General features: G+C 41.9%; 2 protein-coding genes across 2 annotated transcripts; both read left to right on the top strand.

Annotated features, from left to right (window-relative positions):
* Positions 1-849: 849 nt before the first annotated feature.
* LOC134080243 (intelectin-like) lies at positions 850-5,033 on the top strand (the record flags this gene model as incomplete). Its single annotated transcript, XM_062536566.1, has 7 exons — positions 850-893; positions 1,566-1,654; positions 1,777-2,024; positions 4,035-4,193; positions 4,305-4,425; positions 4,625-4,728; positions 4,881-5,033. Coding segments are annotated over 7 exons (918 nt in total), but the record flags the coding sequence as incomplete, so codon positions are not given.
* Positions 5,034-16,817: 11,784 nt separating this feature from the next.
* LOC134080242 (intelectin-like) lies at positions 16,818-19,379 on the top strand. The gene is made up of 7 exons (XM_062536565.1): positions 16,818-16,946; positions 17,252-17,344; positions 17,449-17,696; positions 17,892-18,050; positions 18,149-18,269; positions 18,657-18,760; positions 18,961-19,379. Exons 1-7 carry the CDS (start codon positions 16,880-16,882, stop codon positions 19,111-19,113), a joined length of 945 nt encoding a protein of 314 aa, XP_062392549.1. The 5' UTR covers positions 16,818-16,879; the 3' UTR covers positions 19,114-19,379.
* The last annotated feature ends 3,950 nt before the right edge of the window (positions 19,380-23,329 follow it).

The raw sequence follows: 23,329 nt of genomic DNA, 5'->3' as shown, positions 1-23,329 counted from the left end.
GTTACACGAGTAGTCACACGACCAAGTTTGGTGAGACAAAATAAAACGTGGTGCATTTCTAAGCAGGTAAGAGGGGTAACTATATTGTGTGGCGCAGTAATATCCTCACTATTGCACTTTCAGTTTTACTTTGGAGTGAGGATATTACTGCACAGAGTCTTACTGCGCAGAGTCTAAGTGCTCCCAATATTATTCCGCCACACAATATAGTCTTGTGAGACCTGAACCTTGGTCTAGCAACCAGGTTAAGGTTTTGGATGTGCATGCTTTAATTTATTCATAGCTGAATAAAACATAACAAAACTAGAAAAGCACTCCGAGAGCGCAGATCTCCGCCTCCGTTCTTCCTAGGTTGTCATACATTTGAACCTAAACTATTCAGATTGCCACCACGTGGCCATACCATGGCATTACACCACTAAGCGAAACACATAAACGGCTCCGGAATCGCTAGGGAATTACGGATCACTCCCAAAATTGAATCGTGTCTTCCTTGGGTCATGCCTGACATTCGCTGAAAATGTCATTGGAATTCATCCATTGCTTTTTGAGTTATCTTGCTAACAAACAGACAAACAGACAGACAAACAGACAGACAGACAAACAAACATACACTGGTCCCCGATGAAAACATAACCTCCTTGGCGGAGGTAACTAGAAAAGCACTCAGAGAGCGCAGCTCCGCCTGCATTGTTCTTCCTAGGTTGTCATACATTTGAACCTAAACTATTCAGATCGCCACCACATGGCCATACCTTCCTTGGGTCACGTCCGACCTTCCCTGAAAATTTCATTGAAATCCATCCATTACTTTTTTACTTATCTTGCTAACAAACAGACAGACAAACAAACAAACAGACAGACAGACAGACAGACGTCCCCGATGAAAACATATACCTCCTTGGCGGAGGTAAAAAAAATTAAGACAGAGATGAATAAGGAACAGTGACCTTTTGAATGGATATTTGTGACACGTGAATCGATTGCTTATGTATAAAGGTGCATGTTTTATCACTTGCTAATAGTTACTTATTGATAGACTATCTTGCTTTAATTGCTCCTGTGTTTTGAGTCCTTGCACCTGTATTTATGACTAACCACAGAGTATAAAACCAGCTTCAAACTAAACTCTTACTTCAGTCCTTCATTGTCCTTTTTGTTTTGATAATTGGAAACATTACAGCAAGCGTTGTAAATCGTACAACAATTTGCCTGTGTCTTGGACATTTTGTTTTTCTCACAAACATGTTGCAAAGTATTCTTCTGTTGGTATGGCTTACACTGTCATCACCGCTTGTTGAGTGTCGTCCAGGTAAGCTTAAAAAGCTCATTGAACTTGTTGAGCAAACTGTGATAAAGAGAGAGTGAAAGAGAAAGTGTGTCCCAGTTCCTTGTCGATTTATAATTCAGTGTCAGATTTCTAACTATGACAGTTATGTTTTTGTTTGCTTGTTTGTTTGTTCCTGCACACAGATTGGTGGAATATAACACAGAATACTGACTTTTTTTGTGGCAGGTGGAGATTTCTTTCTTGACAGTCCACATTCCCGTGAAGTCAATATCACAAACCATGAACTGCAGAAAATTATGAACAAGTTTAACCTTGTTGGACGTAGCTGCAAAGATATTCAACGGAAATATGGTGTTCAAGAAGGCAAGCTCTTCATAATTGAAATACACCTGCTACCTTGGCTTAACTAAGCTGGATCCTCAAGACCTGTGCACATTAGACATTTCAATATGGGTATTCATTGTTTTTGTATTAATTTATTTCAGATGGCCTATATTACCTCATCACCTCCAGTGGGGTTGTATACCAGACCTACTGTGACATGACCACTGCAGGTGGTGGATGGACACTGGTAGCCAGTGTGCACGAGAACAACATATATGGGAAATGCACTGTGGGGGACCGGTGGTCCAGTGAACAGGGAAGCAATCCCAACCGCCCTGATGGAGAGGGTACATGGGCCAACATGAACACCTTTGGGACTGCAGAGGGTGCAACATGTGATGACTACAAGGTAAAATGGAAAGCAGTTACAATGTACTTGCAATCAGTATTTCTGGTTTACAGAGAGTATAAAATGATAAATTACGATAATTCATCCTTATTTTATTTGTGCATGACATAAATGATTGGAAAACATTTTTCACCAATTCAGTGGATGATTCTCAGTATCCTGAAACACTGGGACACATGAACCTTGATGGGCATGTAACCCCCAGGCTGATAAGAAACAAAAGATTATACTGCATTTTGTTGCCTTTGTACCTTTACTCTAGCCTGGCAAGCCAAACTACACAGAAATGTATAGTCTGGAGTCGGACCATTCACAGAGTTGAAGCCTGTGGGTGGGATGAACAGTTGTCTTTCAAACTGCCTCTGCACGTAATAGGCCAGCATTTGTGACCAATCGTAGCCGGTTGGCAAAACGGCAACAGGGCTGCCAAGTTTCAGAAAATTGCAAGCGACAGTGAGATGCGTTCGTCGAACATTTGTTTGACTGTCTGTCACACTCAAAGCGTGACACTTGGCAGCTCCGATTAGATTCGCTTTTTCAAGTGTGAACTTACCAAGACAGAGGCAAATAGATGTTATGTTACACAGCTCTGCAACAAGTATAGGACAATGATAGACGTAGCAGCCTTAACATTAACTTGGAAACTCAAAGAGAAACAGCGAATCAACAGTGAAGAAAATCTAGCAAGCAGGAGAACGTTTTAAATCTAATTATCGGAGTCGGCGCTGTTGTGTGTTAAAGATAAGTTAGATGCCAAGACCCGCCTTTCGTTGCTTCTGATTTGTTTATTGCGTGATGCCTTCGGGCTCAAGGACTCCGTACACAGATAGAGCGTTCTGATTGGCCAGGCTGAACTCGAGCCTGGCGCAGGCTTGTCCTCAACGGTGCGACCCTAGACCATCCCGCTAGGCAAAAATATTTTTTGGCCGCTAGGGTGCGTCTAGATTTCTAGGCTACCTTTACTCTGCACAATGACAACAACGTTGAATCTAATCTCATCTAATGATTTTCCACCTATGTCAGAGCTACCTATCATGTCATGAACCAATACAAATACTGTGTGTGTGTGTGTGTGTGTGTGTGTGTGTGTATGTGCGTGTGCGTGTGTGTGCGTGTGCGTGTGTGTGTGTGTGTGTGTGTGTGTGTGTGTGTGTGTTTGTGTGTGTGTGTGTGTGTGTGTTATTGTTACCATCATTTAAGCCATTTTGTCATGTAGGCCTACTGTATGACCACCATGACATTACATATGACAGTTAATTTTCAATTAAATTCTGTCCATAGCTGGTATTGCAAATTATGCATTCATTTATCTCAAGAACCACTTACATGTCAGCTAGTGTTGAAACTTGACATGCTTACGCTTGGCTTAGTGTTGCCACATGTACTGGATTTTCTGGGATTGTACTATTTTTTAAGTGACTGTCCCGAATAATTAACAATCTTTTTCCGAGAGACGAATTCCCAGTCCCAGTCTTTGGTGAAAATTACATTTGAGGAGCACATTTCACAACCATCTCTATGATCTTTTTCTCTGGCTCTGCCATGATAAACATCTATAAAATAAAGCCATCGCTACTTGTTCTTATAACTAGCTGGCATGGCTGACCGGTCCTTGAGGGGGAGGGAGTGTGTATGTAATTTTCAGCATTTTGTGTTTCTTGCTCGTTCTCGCTTCTCCCGAGATTTGTTAATTCAGACTTTGCCAGGACGCAGATGCAGATCTTGCAAGGCTGCTTTTTCGCTAGGAGACGGTAGGGGGTGCAGGGAAAGGATTTAGTGGAAAGGATTTCTTGGGAGGCATTTTCTTCTAGATTGCAATACGATGCTGTAATCATGTGATTGTGTATATCTGGTTGTATTTTTTGTGTGTGTTGTTTAAGTGCAGGGACCTTGGATATCCTGAAAGGAATTTTAAGTAAAATGGTTCATTATTATTACTATTAAAAAGAAAATGTGGGTAATTTGTTTGATCTTATTTCACTCAAAATTGGATTTATTTGTTCTTTACAGAATCCTGGCTACTATGATATCACAGCACAAGATGTATCTGTTTGGCATGTTCCTAACAATACTCCACAACAACACTGGACCATTGCGCCCATCCTGCAATACCACACAGAGACAAGGTTTCTCACACTCTACGGAGGGAACCTCTACCACCTCTTCAAGGTCCATGAAACACCACAAATCATGTGTTCTCACACCTGTGCTCACATATACACCAATAAATATATAAAGCTATTTAACATTCTTTACCCTTTCATCACCTATGGTTTTCAGCGCTACCCTGTGAGATATAACATTGGAAGGTGTGGCACCAACAATGGACCATCTACTCCTGTGGTGTATGATTATGGAAATGCTGCCACTACAACCAACTTTTATGGCCCAAATGCTAGAAGTATGAAACAGTTTTGTTTATTTATATTGTTTAGGTTTACAGTAGCCATGTAACAACTGAACACTAGTCAACTTAAGGTGTCTGAATTCAGCTGATGTAGATGTAATAGTTGACAAAACAGAGTGAAGTATAACTCATACAATGTCAGTTTATACATTCTTACGTCATGTATGTTGATGTTATGCTTCTACTCTCCCAGATGAGTTCATTCCTGGCTTCATCAGCTTCAGAGTGTTCAACAATGAGAGGGCAGCCATGGCCATGTGTTCTGGAGTCAAGCCCACTGGGTGTAACACTGAAACTGTAAGGATAACCACTGATCAACTTCTTTGTTTTTCTAAGAAAAATTGTATACCACATCCTTTGTGAGGCCAGCCAATTTGAGACTGCTTTATCTGGCACAGTTGCAGTTTAAGAATCTCAACATCATTACTAACTCATTATGTTTTTAACAGTATTGCATTGGTGGTGGGGGACACTTTCCTGAAGCGGCTCCTCGTCAGTGTGGCGATTTCCCATGCTTTGACTGGAATGGATATGGAACAGGAAGAGACTGGAGTGCATCCAGAGAGTTAACTGAAGCTGCTGTGCTGCTCTTCTACCGCTGAGTTTAAGATCACACTGAGGGTCCACAGATGACCTGTGGCAGACACAATATTTAGGAATACAAAGTGGGATGCAACATCTCCACTGCCATGTCTGTTATGTTGAGTTTACTGTATTATATACCATCAATGTTATGAAATGTGTTTTTATAGAGGCCTTGTGGATAGCTGAGAAAAGCTATTTATTACAGGCAAACATTATTTTGAAATATCATTGACAGTCAAGATTGTCATTCCACTGTAGCCTACTCTACATTTTTCTGTTGTACATTGGTATTTTCACTTGTAATTTTACTGCTATGATAATTACTCACAATGAGTACAGAAAGTTCAATCAGGTATGAATGATAGATGGGATTTTTGTTTATATTTTGTGCTATGTAGAATATTTTGTGTTTCACATATGAATTAAAAAAAATGGAATGAAAAAATCAGACCAAAGTTTTCAGATCTCCAACGTTGGGTTTATTGTCACCTGGTGACTTCCTGTCCTATTGGAACACATCAGCTAATGTAGCATTTCTATCCAGCGTGCATTGTTTTCAACTCAGTCAGAGAATGTCTATTATGGGGAGAACCTCCACTCTTCGGAAACTTCTGTTGTCTGAACTGGTTGCAGTTCCTATTCTGGTTCCACGCGAGGGCACTCACGAGTAAGGGCAGAATGAATGGAGGTCTATGGAGCTGTACCCCTGTAAACCCTCCCTGTAAAATCCACTTTTCTTGGGAATATACATTTTCTAGAAATTGGAATGTTGTATTTGAAAGGAGGGGCAGAGAAAATACACACTGCTGGGTATTTTATTTTTTAAGTCACTTATTTGTTCAAGCAACGGGTGTGGTCAAAATTAGTCCAAGACAACTGGTGTGAGACTGCAGCTTTATTCACGATACCGGGAGCATGTTACTCACATAAAAGTAACAAAACCCACACAACTGTGGGTGAAGCCTGTTCTTATACCCTTAACACACACACGCATGGAAAATCACTAGATAGGCCTACACTTCAGTGAGTCTTTAACCACCTGGTAATTAACAGAGATAAGAATGTTTACAAGAACTCCTCAACCTAAACCATGTTTGTGTTTGTGTGCCATGGGGTCACCATGGGGGTTACCTTCACATTCCTAAGGCCAGGATGGCAACTAGAGTTAATTATATATATATAAGCTATAGTAAATGGTTAATACAATGGGAAACATATACAAATTTATCCCACACAGGCAAAAACTGTAATCAACATGGACACGTGAGGACGCTCCTGCTCAACACCAAACTGCATGAGTTGTCACCCCCCCCCCCCCCATATGCACAATAGGCGAAGGTACTGACAATTTCACTGCATTGTTTACATTAGTAATATGCATGTGACAAATATCTTTGAATCCTTGTATCAATGTGCCTGAGCAAGCTCACAGGCTGAACTACAGTATCTTGGATTCTTTAGTGCGAGTGGAGGAGATGCTGCACATGACACGTGTTGCATTTTGTAACTTGTGTTGCATTTTGTACACATCTTGTTACGGATGCAATATGAGTATGCAATATGAGTCTTGAATTGGACACAATGCAGGAATTTGCTAGGATCTCAAAACCGGATTATGAATGTGCCTTGCCATAGAGAAACACATGATAGCGTTGGATTATGAACATACTATGCCACAAAAGCACACAAAACATGGTTTTGTCTAGATGACGTTATTATTTTGCTGTCACTTCATCTGTTGTATAACCTAGAAGGATGTATTTGGTATCGATGGATAGCTCTGTCTCCTCTTTCATCTGATATGCGTGCCATATCTGTGCGATCACGGTTAGCGAGTAATTCAGAGAAATGGGTGCGCGGGTGACTGTAAATGTGATTTTAATACTTTGTACAGACAAGTGCCTAGTCTTGTTGGGAAGCCCCACTTCTGCTCTTTCATGCGTTAAAGGTCTCATCTCGTTGCAGCAAATAATCGCAGTGCAATGTAACAAAGAAGAATGGGCGTGTTTTTTGGGCTAATAAAGTAACGTTAAAAAAAAAAAAACACACACAAATGCTTGATCAAGGCCCGACCCGGCCCGGCCCCGAGGATAGTGGCGAGAAATATCGGCCCGACCCGGCCCGCGGGTCAGGTCAGGGTCGGACTCGGCTCGGGCAGTGAATCAACCTTGTTACAAGCCTGGCTCAAAGCACGCAACAGAGTAGGGAAAGGCACACGCGGAGTAGCGATATATATATATATATTAGATTTATTAAATAAATAGAATTGAACAGAATAGGTTAAGTAACGTCAGTAGTGGAGTTGAACTTGGAAAATAAAAGTGTATGCAATCAGTATATGAGGTGCAATGAATAAGCAAAGCAAAATCCTAAATCGGTGCGGGAGAGACAGAGCAGTGGCGGTCGACCTCCAGCCTCGTCTGGAGAACTCTTTTAAAGGCCCAGACCAGGAAGTAATTAATGAGACTCCAAACACCTGCGCCCAGCTCACCTGTAGGAGACAGACGTAGGACAGACAGGAGGAGGAACCAGGCAAAGCCGTGACAACCTCTAGACAGAGTTCACAGAAAACAAGAGGAGAAGGTTTAACTTGTCTTGTATTTTACCAGATGTAGTCAAATTAAAAGATTTCCAAGGTTGGGGTGTGAGCTGGAGTTAAATGGTAATCATTATGTCCGGGCTCTCACTAGGATGCTGGAGGATTGTGGAGGATGCGATCAGGTCGCTCCAGTGGGAGATGTTCAGGCAACACAAGAACGAAGCAGAATATCCAGTGCTAGCACAGGTAGAGGCACTGCACTACACTGGCTGCAAATCAACGCTGCCGAGAACAGTTTGAGGCCTTGATTGAAGGGCCATCACTGTAATGGAGACACAACGTCTGAGAGGACCAGGCCAGTCGCGGTCTGGTCAAAAGTACCTTCCCCCAAAAAAGTCCCAGAGCCAGGGTGATGGAAACACGCCTATAGTGACCTCCAGAACCCTTTGACACTTGCTGGATGGTCTGCTCGAATGGTCTGCTTCATTAGCCTGATAAACCAGCCTAAATGGATTGGATGTCTAATTTAGTCTGGCCTCGATGAATGGAAACAACGGAACATTGTTGATGAGCACAACCCGTTGTCTTTCAAACCGTGTCTGTGCCTATAGGCCAACGCTCCCTCAAAACCCCGCCCCAGAGCCCTCTGCCCCGCCCGCGTTGATTCAAAACACATCTCTGCGTTGTGATTGGTTTAGTTGCCATCTGCCAGATTCAGGGCAGTGTTTTCAAAATGTTCAATGGTCCGAGGCCAGACCCAAATGCAGGCAAAACATTTTGCCGTCCAGCAGTTGGCGCTGGTTTTCCAGGCTACTGCTTAATGTCACCTCCTACAGCACAGAACAAGCCAGGGCAATCCTGTACAACCCAGCGACTCTACCGGGCCGTTTTTAGTAACTACCCTCCATCAGGTACTCCTTTAGTTCCTGTAAATGGCCCTGAAGACGGCCCTGTCGGGACGGCCCGGTCAGTGGAGACACGCGCACACGGCGAAGTCCCTGAAAAACGGCCCGATAGTTCCGATAGTCGAAACACGCCTTATGTAGTAGGTGCCACACAGTGCAAATGCTGGAGCAGAGTTTGAGCTCTTGTTCCATGAGATTGGGATGATCACTGCTATCTTCAACTTTCTCACCAACAACCACGCTTTGAAACAGCATGAATGCCAGCATGAATCTCCAGCATGCACTGAGCACTACTCACAGCCTTACATTCAACCAAAATATTTCAAAGCTGCTGGACTTCGTGCTAGATCGGCAGAATCCATACAGTTCAGTGACAGTCAATGTGCATGTTCTACTGCACAATCTGCTCACCAAGCAGGCTGTTGACCACACCCATTCCTCAGCCACTTGACAAGTTCTGGGCGTCTGGGGATAACAAGCGGAATCTCCAGCAGTCAGCTCGGGATATAGGGTGGCTCTCAAACACTCTCCTCGATCCTCGAGGCTCGTTCCCACTGATCTATAACTAGCACTGGATAGACTATCCCATTGTTGCCGCCCCATCATTCTTTGTCTATATCAGCGAGGACGAGGATTGAGGAAGGAAGGGAGGGTGTATAAAAGACCAAATGAGAGGCACCCATAGTGTGCAATCGAGCCGGTGGCAATGCTACTGTCATTGTCAACTCTGTTGTCATACAGTATATGATGAGGTGCTACCAGCAAAGACAGGTGGTAGCGAAGAGATCCCAGACCTCTTGAACTGGATTGAGGAGGCTGATGCCAGGTTGCTGGTGCATGTTGAGTGGGCTGTTCGTGTGAAGTAGTGCAAGAGGGTTGTTGTAGTCTCCAATGACACAGACACCTGCTTTGCTTCTCCATTACTGCCCACACTTCCAAGAACTCGGGAAGAGGGAGATCTGGCAGCAGTATGGCACTGGTGAGAGGCGGCGAATGCCGTATGAGCAAGGTGGGGCTATGGCTTCCGACCCAGTCTAATACTTAGCCAACTTTGGAGAAGCAGACACCAGAGCAAGATGCAGCGTTGACTGAGAGTACTTGGTGGGGCCAGGTCAACTACAATGCCACTTGCCACTTGCTTGCGACAGCCAAGGACCCCAAAGCAAGACTAGGGCCAATGGAACATGGATGGACAGAGCACTTTGGCACACTCCTGCCATCAAAATATCTGAAGCCCTTACCACAAGTACTTAGTCTGGTTTTCACCATACTAAGCTCAATCTTTTAAGATTGAACATTAGTCTGGGTAGGCTGCGCTTTGTTTCTACTGCACAAGAGGCGTGATCAATGGTAAATGACTCCATACGCAATTGCCACAAGCGGGGCTAGTTGGTAAAATAAACTTTTACCAAAGCCGGTCGGTAGAATCGCAAACACGTCCTTCTGTTCCAGGGCAAGTTTTTGCTCTGTTTTCAAAGAAAACTTGCCTTTAAAATCTTCCAAGACAGAAGTGACAGCGGCATCGATAGGTTGAGTGTGTACACAACTGCTGCTTTGTGTCACTTATGTTTCGTCATCGTCACGTCACCGGCCAATAGCGTGCCAGGACTAGAGTATGGCTGTTTCTGATAGGAGCCAAAGGTTCTGGCAGTAAACAGAGGAGATAGATCTGCTGGGTTCCAGCCTCAGCTGCCAGGCGAAATTCAAATTCCCCGGAAGTTCAGGCAGGGTTCACCCAGCCTAACAAGTACTCACAGTATGTAAGTGAGAAGGGAAGTGTGAAAATTGTTGATGTGGATGTGGTTCATGCACCATATTCTGCCATGGGAAAATCATCCTGCAAAAACCCGTCCCACTAACATGCATGTACAGTACACATACAGTACACTTTGAGAGAAATGAGACTATATAGTGCACTTTTAGCTAATTTGGTATGATGTAATTTGTATCACTTTGATTGCTGCATAGTTTTATTTGGACCCAATTGTTTTATTTTATATTATTGTTTTGCATTATTGTACCGTACTACTGCAGGGCTGTACACTGCGAGCAGGTCGTCGAAAATGCTCGCACACGTGCGAGTACTGATTTCAACCCTTTCATTCGCATTTTGCTCCTAAAATGAATCCACACCGGTGAAACGGTAAACCATGATAAAAATGTTCACTATAACATTTACCGTGTTCATTTAAAATATTATTGTTATCACGGTTGATAGGCTAAACACGGTGTGGAAACCGTGCGTTAAATTCCTCCCAGCTTCACCCGAGCCTGCATTTGACATAGGCCTGGTAGACTTCTAAGAAACAAAATGGTATCCTACTGATTCTGTTGTCTAAATGATGTCTTTAACCACGATTCGGTGTAGGCTACATCAGCTTTAAAAAGGCGGAACATTTTCATCGCAAATGTGCGCTGTATCATATAGCCACTGCGTCTTTTTATGTAGGCTACGTTCACATTAAATCCATTCCACTAACGTTATCAGGAGAATACCGTAACGTTTTATTTTGAGCACTGGTTGGATATAACAGATTTAGGCTGCCAAACTCCAAGACAAGTAATGGTAGAATAAGTTAAGCACCCAGCCAGTTAAACATGACCAAGGAAAAAGTGAACGGACAACTCACAATGCCATACCACGGTAAGCTACCTAAATCATAGAAGTTAACATTGCTGGACACTCATCTTTTCTATTACACCGGAAATATTTGTCTTTACCGTTGTTAGTTTTTTGAACATGCATGTTATTTAATGAAAACATGTATCCTTGAACTATGCCTGACTATTTTCCTAAAACCGAATGAAACCTAATTATGTTCATGTAGGCTACGGTAGGCACTTAAAGTGCGGTACTACTTAAAGTGACAGGCACTCAATTAGACCTACACACCACCCCTGTAATATCATTAAAGACAAGTGTAATCAATATGAAGATTTCAAATTACTTTGAATTTTAAGCTATACTGTAAGTAATTATGCAGATCCTATAATGCTATGAATTGTTAACAAAATGTATACAAATTGTGAATTCAAAATATGAAATAGAAACCAGACAAGCCATTTTCTGTGTGTGTGGAGGGTTTGAGCAGAGACTAGGATTGCCACTGATCTGTATCCTGCTTAAGGCAATAAGGTTTTCAAGGAAATTTCATAGTGCTCCTACATTTTTTTCTGTGCTCCTACATTTTTTCATTTAGGAGCACCTGTGCTCCTAGTGAAAAAGCTAAGCGTACAGCCCTGTACTGTGTTATTGTATTGTAACACTCAATCAATAAGTTCAAAGGGGATGTTGTCTATAATCTTAATCATATTATTCTTATAATACAAACAAATTATTCTGGAAATAAATACAATACAAATAATAAAGTATTATACAGAAAAATCGTAATTAAATCTTAAAGCTGCTGTCGGCAGCATTTTTTTTTTTTTTTGTCATATAAGCTTGAACTGTCATGGGATTCTGGAGGTAGAATATGAAATAGGCTGTTTAGGAAAAATCTCGAATTCTCTAGCTCCCTCTGAAGCCTGTAATCGTGCTTGCAAAAATCGAGCGCTCCCCATTTTCTCAAATTTGGCTTAGAATAGCCATAGGAGATGATTATACTTTCTCTTTGGCAAACGCAACATTTATGAATTATATATTTAAAATTATTTTCAAAGGGCAAATTTCAGTGTTGTATGGTTTTGTAATGAATGTATTTATAGTATGATGCGTTCTCTCTGCGAAAATAAAGTCTGTTGCGCTTAAATCGCTCTAGTTTCCCGCCTTCCTTGATGACAGCTTCTAGCTGTCAAAATTAACAAGGTTCAGCTGGACGTCACTGTGGCTCGAGATCACTAATGGTCTCTTTTGGACGATGAAGGCCCGATCACATTATAAGCGGCATGCGCTATGAAAACCATTACTTTCAATGGGTTGAGAGCGCAAAAGCGGCTCTGCCGCTGTGCTCAGCAAAGCGCAGCGCCGGCGGCATTTTGCCGCTTTGCCGCTGTTGCGCTTGCCGCGGTCAAAGTTGAAACATGTTGAACTTTGACCGCGGCGCGCTGTAAGTGAATGGTCTTTTGCGCGGAGCCCAGCAGTAACCATAGAAATAGGAGCGGTAACAGCAACAAAAATCGTGGAACGTTATCTCAACCAAGAGCAACCTAGCGGTGAGCGCAGCGCATGCCGCTTATAATGTGATCGGGCCTTAATGCACCTTCATGTCGTAAATTCTAGGGGCGAGGTCATTAAAACGAGCACAATATAGGGGCGTGGTATTTAAATCACGCTTGTTTCCAGCCACCACATTTATCAACACACGTTTATTCTTACGCTGGAATTGGAGTGATACGAAAGTTTGATGAATCACACGTGAGCCTCGTCGTAAGATGGTTTCTGCGCTCAGATTTACGCTGGTTTCTACGCTCGGTTGATAAATGAGGGCCCATGGTGTTCTGAATAGAGCCCTCACAAAAACAGAGGCGGTGCACCGAAATCAGCCTCTGACAAAGAAACCCAGACAGAAACAACAATCCCCCAGAATATTTTTTGCCACACAGTACAGTAACATGGCCTATAAGGTCAAGAATATCGTAACAGAGAACTGGGATATTTTACTGAGTGATGACGCCCTTTCCACACTTTTTACAGAGCCTCGCATGGTTTCCCTCCGAAGGGCACCAACCCTGAGGAATGCCTTGGTCAGAAGCCATCTGCCAGCCAACAAACCTGTTTTCCAATTCCCCAAACCAACAGGTACCTACTGTATGTCGTGCACAAGGGCTACTCTTCCCCAAGACACAGGCCTCAGATCCACCCAAGACACAGACAACACACATTGATTTTAAGTTTAGTTCAGTTTTTATTCACACAAAAGACACACAGGACTGAAGGTCAGCAGACTGATGTAAAAGGGCACCACTAGGGGCAGTCTCACACGCAACTAACATTCACAAGGCTAGGCAGGCTGAACACCCCCCCACACACAGTGCACCCACTAGGCACACTTCAAGAGAATTCACAGCAATCTTCACACAATCAGTTCAGATTCAGCAATACATATGATCTATTATCAATAGAGAGCCGAAGTCCCTCCCCTTCCGTTTGCCTCCATGGGACCTATCTTTGGATTTTTTTTTAATGGCAGTCAATGGAGAAATATAAATTATTTTCTGGTCCCGATTGTCTTGTGCCTTGAATTACCCATATGATGTTTGTCCATTTTAATGACAATTTTTCATGTGAAGACATTTGAAAAGTATGTCGTAACTAGTGAATTACAACATTGTGAAAGATCGTGTTTCCAACGACTACAAACACATCAGTCGCGTTAGTGACGTTAGACCAATTCACAGCCACGGGCGCCAGCAACAGGTCTTATTTGAGCTTCCCCCTTGCCGATGAATATATCATGAGTCAGAGGATTAAACACATCAGATAAGTTGTATTTCATTCATAGACTGTACATTACAAACACTACTGTTAAGTGACTTAGCTGGCAGCAAGATGTAACCGTTAACTAGCATAATAGCTAGCTACTAGCCAGCCTCTCGTTTGCTAGTTGGTGACGTGCATCGTTTGAGACGAGAGATGTAGTCCACTGAACGGATTCGCACAAAACTTACATAACTTTTAAAATCTAACGAAAAACAGAACTTTATTAATGTGAAAAATTATCTTTTAAATTCCCACACATCATATGTGAAATGCACGGTCCAACTCGAACGGGACCAAAAAATTATTGTTATCTATTGACTCCCATGCATAAAAAATCGTGAAATAGGTCCCATAGACCGGAAGTAGAAGGGCGGGACTTCGGCTCTCTATACGCTACAGTGCAATAAACCACACCACAAAGGGGGGGATGGGGTAGCTCCCAGCCCAGCAATGGCGAGCAGTGACAGGCCCCCAGCAAGCTCAACATCCCCTGCCAACAGTCCAGTTAGTAAAATGAGTCCATACTGCATACATACGGCTGTCCCCACCGACCAGTATATAAGAAAACAATTCCAGTCCCCGATAATCCAAAGAGAAAACGAACCCACAGATGCAGCAAAGTTCACCGTCAGTGTAGTAGGCATGCGGTTCAGGCCGTCGTCGTCTGCAGACGTAGTGGTCCAGGCTCCGCCCCCACGGCTATACCGGAACCAAAACACACATTGGCTCAGTCACAGCTTCCACCGAGCAGTAGGCAAAGGTTGTAAGCTAGAGTATAGTACGAACAAAGACTCCCCTTAATTTTCCTCGGAATAGAGAGCGATGAGAAGATACCACGGTTGGTTACGAGATGTTGATTGGATCCACCGTCGCACAGTGTGTCGGCTTCCCCCGTCAGCTGCTGGCCTCCTCTGGCACCCCTCACTTCGCTGCAACACAGCCGCAATCAGAATACCAGCCGCTGTACACAGCAGTACACAACTTCACACCCTGATCATGTTTTCAAGAGTACTGTTGTGTGCAATAGATGCTGTTTTTTGCATTGAGTTGTGTTACAGTAGTGTACTTGCAGAATTTTCTGTACTCTTCATATGAAACTCACAACTCTAAATGCCTAACCCTCTGCAGAGATCTAAGAAGATCCGTTACTACTAGTTTTTTTAAAAAAAAATATGCATTGGCAGTTACGAAACAAAGAACCTTCTCACAAATTGAGCATTGTGTTTTAAATTGTTTTGCTGTAGTGTGTAATGATATAGTGTTTACATTTTTTAAAGCTTCGAGCTGCTCTTTTGGTGTGAAAGTTTGAGTTTTGAAGTGAGAAGGTGTGGTTGTGCTTATGTAGCTTTAGAAAAGGGTATTGTGTTTAGACATTGGGGAACATGGCGGAAACGTTTGTGAAATGTGTTTTAGCACATTTCACAATTACAGGGCGTTCACACTGTCTACGTCCGTCAACGGATCTCATTCACTTTGCTTGGGGCGGACTCGAAAGGAATTGTGGGTCCGTCCGTTCTTTCAGCTCCGCTGCCTCCGTCAAAAAAGTTGAGAAATTTTCAACTTTTCAGGCAGCGACGGATCCGTTAGCCAATCAGATAGCGTGTATGCAAATATACATACGGCTGACATGCATTCCGTGATCCGTCGACGGACGTAAACAGTGTGAACGCGGTGTTAGTCTTGTTATATAAAATAATGCCTACATGCCTTGTAATTTGTTGAATACTGTGGGAGACTGTTTTTTTTCTGTATGGGACTATGTATGGGACTATGTGGGTATATCCAAAGTCTTTTTAAAGCTAGTGTCTCTGGTATATCTAGTATGTCTAGTCTCCACCTTGGCTTAGAGATCCAAAGTTAGTTTTTTGTTATTTTTTGTTATTTTCTATCAATACTGTATCTCAACTGGGTTTTCAATGTGCCGTTAGGTGATTTATCACATGACATAGACTGATTGATTGTTTTATAAAGAACACCTGCGAGTGTGATCACTGATTGCCCTGAGGAAGACTCAGTAGAGTCGAAATGCATAGGCGCTTTTTATCCAATGCAATAAAGGATTTTTAAAAATGTTTCACTCAATCGGTGTGCCTCGGACTTCTGACTGCCTTACAAACATAGCACCAAGTAACTTTATACAGGACAGTCGCAGTTGCTTCAATAACTCAATTGTTATTTGAATTCCCTTCCTTGTCCCCTACATTCAGTTCAACAGTTCACCTCGTCTAAATATTTCCTAGTAGGAAAGGCTCAAGCTCTTTGTTGTACTTTTGGTTGGACCAAAAACAAAGCGAGACACCATTCTTAGTAATAACTTACTAATTACTTACATTGTTAATGAAGTACATTTTTATTTAGTTGCATTTCATGAGCCTGTACTTGTAGTTTGTAACAAAATTATTTTTCACATATGTGTGCTCACTCCAATTTTAAGATTGTGAGGTGGATTACTGTTTTAATTAAGTTCTTTGAAGAGATTTACTTCATTTTGCATGACAGATTTTATATTGGGTTGTCAATGTGGCACGTGTTTTGTTAAAAAAAAAAAAAAAAAGTACTGTAGGCCTATCTCTTGAGGCATTGTTTTTTTTCTCGTAATAAAGGTGAGACGCAAAATCACCGAAAATAGTATGTACCAGGGGTTCATGGAATTTACCAGAGATACAATAAATGTGGAGGCCGCTGGTATAGGGGTCAATCACAATGGATGAGAATCTGAAAATATGAAAGTAGAGGAGATAAGGTATTCTAAGGCGTCTAGAAAGCAAAAAAAAAAAAAAAACAGCGCTTGGCACCAGGTCAAGGTAGGCATAAGAAATTGAGCAATTCCAAAAGCATTTGCTTAAAAAAAATACTTCCCTTTAAAACCAAACTAACTGGATCACCAAGGCATTACAGTATATATATGCTTCCCTTTGGTGAAGCTCAGTTTATTCATCCTTGCTCTCTACAAACAACAGAACTGTGGTAAAACATTTTGGCCTCAGACCATTTACTATGTTAAGAGGTATTCTTCTCTTGGCATGTCTTGCACTGTCATCACAGCCCATGGAGTGTCGACCAGGTACGTATACCAGAGACCTTAAAATCATATACTGTATATGTTGGTGTAGATATTTAGAAAAAGAAATGATGCGCACTATATGTAGCATTTGCATGTTCCAGTTTCTATGCTGATGCATCATGCCCTGAAGTATATTGTACTGTACTGTACTGTACATATCAACATTATTAACAGAAGCCCTGATTAGCCATGATTAATCATATTGAAGTGACTGATGAATCATTGTGTATATTTTTTTCCAAAATCTATCAGCTACGGATCATATTTATTTTCCATTTCCACAGGGGGGAATGTTGATGTCAAAGGTGATGCTGATGGTGTTTTCAAAATTCTGGACAGATTAAGAGTTGTTGGTCGTAGCTGCAAGGAAATTCAACAGAATTATGATATTCATGAAGGTGAACCTGACCATTTAAATTTAATGTGCACTACTGATAATTAAACAGAAAGTTTATTCGATTTTCATATATTTTGTCACTGATCAAGCATGATTTCATTTCAGATGGTCTGTATTATCTCACCACCTCCAACGGGGTCGTGTACCAGACCTACTGTGACATGACCACTGCAGGTGGTGGATGGACACTGGTAGCCAGTGTGCACGAGAACAACATGTATGGGAAATGCACTGTGGGGGACCGCTGGTCCAGTGAACAGGGAAACGATCCGAACCGCCCTGATGGAGAGGGTACATGGGCCAACATGAACACCTTTGGGACTCCAGAGGGTGCAACTTCTGATGACTACAAGGTAAAATCCCAATCACTTTCAGTAGATACTGGAAAACTAAGGAAGTGAGGGAATAATAATTGGTTATGAGATTAATGGAAAAGAATATATCTGCTGCCAAATATTTAAGAGCGGAGCTTCAGAATTTTTGATCTACACCTTGATATAATAGAATGTTTGAAATTAACGTAAACATTGATCTCCTTACTTCCACAGAATCCTGGTTATTATGATATTGTAGCGGGGGATGTGTCTGTTTGGCATGTGCATAACGATGTTCCACTGCAACAGTGGACGGCTACTGCCATCTTACGTTACCACACAGAAACAAATTTTCTCACACTCAATGGAGGGAACCTCTACCAACTCTATCAGGTACATGGAGGATCAACAAGGTGATCATATACGCACAACAAGTTATACTGTAACAGTGCTTCACCTTAAATTACTATTATTGTTATTACAATTTGTAGCGCTACCCAGTGAGGTACAATGCTGGAGCATGCAGGACTGACAATGGACCATCCATTCCTGTGGTGTATGATTATGGAAATGCTGGGACCACAGCAAACTTCTATGGCCCAGCCCCTAGAGGTATGGTCATCTAAAGCATTTTGCTATAAAAAATTATTCAAGGCCCCGGCAGTGGCGCAACTGGCTGGGGCACCTGCACCGTACGCTGGCGACCCGGGTTCGATTCCCGCCCCGTGGTCCTTTCCAGATCCCACCCCGACTCTCTCCCACTCACTTCCTGTCATTCTCTCTACTGTCCTGTCCAAATAAAGGCATAAAAAGCCCAAAAAATAATCTTTAAAAAATTTTTAAAAAAAAAATAAATTAAAAAAAAAATTATTCAATTCCATAATAGCAAACCAACAGTCCACTTCTAACATTCTTCTCAAATAAATGCAACTCCTACAATACAGAAATACTCAAATGAAAATAAACACACTGGATTGAGTGGTTATTTTACTTTCCCAGGTGAATTCATTCCTGGCTTCATCACCTTCAGAGTGTTCAATCGTGAGAGGGCAGCCATGGCCATGTGTTCTGGAGTCAAGCCCACTGGATGCAACACTGAACATGTAAGGATGACCACAGCACAATTTGAATAATACTTTAAATCCTATACTAGTTGAAAAAGCTAAACATTCAACCTTCATTTATTGGAAAAAAAAGAGAGATCCGGGCACTCAAAAATGACGCATATAAAAACTTTTTTTGAACGTTTTTGAAAGATTGTGTAACATGATCAAATTCCTTTCTCCTTCACTTCCTCTAACAGTATTGCATTGGTGGTGGGGGACACTTTCCTGAAGCTGCTCCTCGTCAGTGTGGGGATTTCACATGGTTTGACGCCAATGGTTATGGAACAGGAGCAGGGTGGAGTGCATCCAGAGAGATGACTGAAGCTGCTGTGCTGCTCTTCTACCGCTGAATCTATTTAACTGTGCAGAAGACATATTTTGCGATTATATCAATATTTGGTTTCTGGTTGTCCTACTGTATATTAATACAGAGCATAAATACGGACATTATACGCCCTGCATTTTATTGGTGAGGTTTAAAGTATAAAATCGATGTTGACTAATGTCCTAGATTCTTCTCTACATAGTGCTAGATCTTTCCTTTCACCTGTCACTGTCCAGCCCTTAAGAATCTATCAGCAAAAAGTATATTAAAATGGATCTGATTGCATTAATATGATGTGTGAAATGTTTGTTCTCATTTTTCTGCTCAGCATTTCTATAATTAGGCTAACGTACAATCAAAGTTTGTACTTTGAAATGAAATGGGAATCATTTAACATCAATGGGATTACACTTTTATCCAAAATCATGCTCAGTAATGTGGAAACACTTTCCTCATACTTCCTTTTACACTTCTGACATTATAATCGTGAGAGGCCCCCGTTTTTGTTTTTGTCTAGTAGAATTTAAACGTTTACAACCACTTTAAGAATTATAATTGGCTGGTTGCTATTGTCAGTGTCCTGCACTGAAAAGGAAAAGAATCGCTGGATCTACTTGATTTGATCATGTAGGCCTACATCGAGTGCACATGAATGAAATGTCATAGGTTTATAAACTGATTCATGCTATGATAACCCAATTTGATCAAGTACTTTGAATAAAATTGATTTTAAGTGAAGATGAAGTATTTCAGTATTCTCCATCAATACTTCATAATAGTGGCAAGGAAAGTAGATTTCAGATGTGTTTAGTATAATAACACTAATGTGAATGATATATTTTGAACATCTTGTGACACAGTATTTTCAAATATTTATGGAAATGGAAAACATGTAAGCGAACCACTGATATCATGCATGCTCAGTAGCCTACCATAACACATTCATGGTGGTGGGAACAAAGCATGGTTTATCTCAATGCATAACATAAGATAAAACTCGGCACCAAATTCTAGCCTACTGGTCTCAGCTAGTGCCTACACTTCATTTTTTTGTGTTTGAAAAAAATGCCCAGATCCGTTCATTGGGCGCCACGGACTGCCAGACTGCCTTAGCAGCGTGAATAAAATCACCGCGCAAGATCTAATATGACTCTGTTGGATAAATTCATTACTGTGGCAAAATATGTCACGTCAACATAACAATGTGCTTGAAAGAAAAACACAAGTTTCTTGTTTTGTGGTGATTGGCATGGTTTTATTTCAGTTAGCCTATAAGCTGGTTTCATTCTCATTGAGCTCAATGCAATTCCAACCAGCTAACAGGCTAACTGAAATAAAACCATGCCAACCTCTTGGTATGGTGAAGGGTAGGCTACCGTATGTGTTGATGTGGGGATATTTTGATTCTAAAGGCCAAGGGGACGTTATCAAGGTGTACTGTATAGTGTGTAGCAGCAGAGTTCTGTATGAGTTCCAATTTCTTTATGTTTTTTGGAAGACCAGTAAATAGTGTATTGCAGTCTAACCTACTAGACCTTGTCGACCTCTTAATAAAAGTCTTTGTATATTTTTGGAGATCACGTCTTCAGTAGGCCTACAAATCTGTGTCCTTGACTGATTGACAGTAAGGCCCTGTGTCCACCAAATCACGTTTTTTTTTTCAATATAAAGTCTATGTAGCTCAGCGTTCACAGCGCTGAGCGCCCTCGGCGGAAAAAAGCTCTCGGCGCTGACCGTTTTTTACCGCAGCGCTCAGAGCGCTCAAAGTTGAAATCTGTTCAACTTTTAGAACAGCGCCGGGCTCGTCAATGTCACTTCTCGTTATAAACCGTCTCTGGTTTTGGTAACATAGCAACAATAAGGTAATTAAGATAAAAAAATAGAATAGAATAGAATATATACTTTTTTGATCCCGTGAGGGAAATTCAGTTCTCTGCATTTAACCCAATTTAACCGAATTAGTGAACACACAGCACACAGTGAACACACAGTGAGGTGAATCACACAACCCAGAGCAGTGAGCTGCCTGCCCAACCAGCGGCGCTCGGGGAGCAGTGAGGGGTTAGGTGCCTTGCTCAAGGGCACTTCAGCCATGGTGGACTGGTCGGGGATCGAACCGGCAACCCTCCGGTTACAAGCCCGGTGCGCTAACCAGTACACCACGGCTGCCCCAAGGCCTTAAAGATAAGGTTACCTTGTTACATTGTATTACTGTAATAGTAGGCTATAGTTCCACTTAAACTCTGCCATTGCTAAACTGGTGATCAGGGGTAAGAAAATGTTGCATGTTCTCATAATACATTCTCATCTGCAATATCAGGCCACTAAAGTCAAGGTAGAAATGGTCTCAGGAAATTCAACATGGTTGACTGGGAGGCCTTGTGTGAAGCCACGCCAAATTAACTGAAGGGGGATCTTTGGTTTAGAATCTTACCTAAGGAGGAAAAGTCTCACACTGCCACTGTTCATCCCCTGTCCACATTCCCCACATTCACTCGTGTTGAGGTACAAATAGTGCAGCCGCAAATCATCTTGATTTTGGTGTGAATTGCAAGCATCCATGGCCAAATTGTTCTACTCACAAACTCTTCCCCTTCAACAAAAGCAAAATATTAACATATTCACCCAAACAGAGTGGTTACAGTATAGCACAAAATAATTGTAGTTTGGTTTAGCCATATTCTTGAACATACAGTGGGTTCAGTAAGTATTCACACCCATGCTAAAGTTGACTAAAAAGAGGAATATAAAATCATCTTTTGAGAATTGATTGTAATGCCTTAATTAAAGAAATTAGTAAAAAATCAAACCGCTAAGGACACTAATTTTCTTTGTGATTGAAGAATGTATCGTAAATAGATAAATGTTCTTCCTTAAATACAGGGGGCATAAGTATTTGACCCCTATGTTAAATTCCCATAGGAGCAGGAGGATTTTTTATATGTTTTTATTTTTAAAGGCCAGCTATTTCATGGATCCAGGATATTATGCATCCTGATAAAGTTCCCTTGGCCTTTGGAATTAAAATAGCCCCACATCATCACATACCCTTCACCACAGCTAGAGATTGGCATGGTGCTTTTTCCAGTTAGCCTATTAGCCTGTTTGATTTGCATTGAGCTCAATGAGCATCAAATAGGCTAATAGGCTAACTGGAAAAAGCACCATGCCAATCTCTAGCTATGCCTTTGATTTAAATTCCTCTTTTTAGTCAACTTTAGCATGGGTGTGAATACTTACTGAACCCACTGTACATACTATATGAATGGATCTTGGTGACACGTGAAGATGTTTGTGAGCATGTGTGTGTGTGTGTGTGTGTGTGTGTGTGTGTGTGTGTGTGTGTGTGCGTGCGCGCACGTGCATGTGTGTTTATAGCTTCCTTTTCCTTTAATTACTTACTGATACCGGACTATCTTGCTTTAATCGCTCACATGGTTTGAGTCCTTTAGTTCTTTAGCCAGAGGGGTTGGTTGTTACAATCTGAGGGCAATAAGTCTCATGGTGACCTTTGGCCAGGTATACCACCATTGAGTTAAAAAAAAAACTATATGCACCGCACAGCATGACTGCCGCTCAGTTCTGCACAAAAATAAATGACGCTTGTCAACTTTCCTGCATCTCCTTTTTGTGCAATTGATATGCATATACTGTATCTCCTATTCTTGCAGCTCATGTGTATACAAATGAGTGTGTGCATGTGTGAGTTTGCTTTTGTGTATACAAATGTGTGTGTGTGTGTGTGTGTGTGTGTGTGTAAAGGCTACTCCAAATGCAATGCTATCACATATTTTCTAATTCTTGAGTGGTATATTTTGTCATAAATCACTATGACTATGAGTTGTGCCATTTTGTTTATGGCTGTTTATGACACGTGAATATCTGTGTGTATGCACGTTGTTAAGACCCTGCTGGTCAGTCCTGGGGTTGCGCGCCCTCTGGTCTAATGCCTGTGTGGGCTCTGCCCCTTGTTTCCCTGATTTGCAGAGAAAGGACCCCATTGGTGTTTGGAGTAATGGGTGGTGCTATATAACGACGAAGGAGGAATGGACGCGTTCTCTCTGGCTCTCTGATCTTGGCGCTGCTCTCTGCTCATTCGCTTGGGCCTGCTCTCTGCGCTCCATGGCTGCTCCTCTGGGGAGAGCCGCAACCCGTTGCCAGCTTTGCACATAGACGTCGCGTTTTACACTCTTTGTTTGATCACCCCTAGACACTTTGCATTACACTTTTCTTTATCATAT

This window comes from Sardina pilchardus, chromosome 5 (genome assembly GCF_963854185.1).
Source record: "Sardina pilchardus chromosome 5, fSarPil1.1, whole genome shotgun sequence".
NCBI classification, from domain to species: Eukaryota; Metazoa; Chordata; class Actinopteri; order Clupeiformes; family Clupeidae; genus Sardina; species Sardina pilchardus.
Note: the sequence above shows the minus strand (reverse complement) of the source record. Positions and strands in the feature narration are given on the sequence as shown.

Coding starts and splice junctions, on each gene's coding strand:
- LOC134080242 (XM_062536565.1), top strand. CDS start 16,880: ATGTTAAGAGGTATTCTTCTCTTGGCATGTCTTGCACTGTCATCACAG. Junction 18,051..18,148: donor ACCTCTACCAACTCTATCAG/GTACATGGAGGA, acceptor TACAATTTGTAG/CGCTACCCAGTGAGGTACAA. Junction 18,270..18,656: donor CTATGGCCCAGCCCCTAGAG/GTATGGTCATCT, acceptor TTACTTTCCCAG/GTGAATTCATTCCTGGCTTC.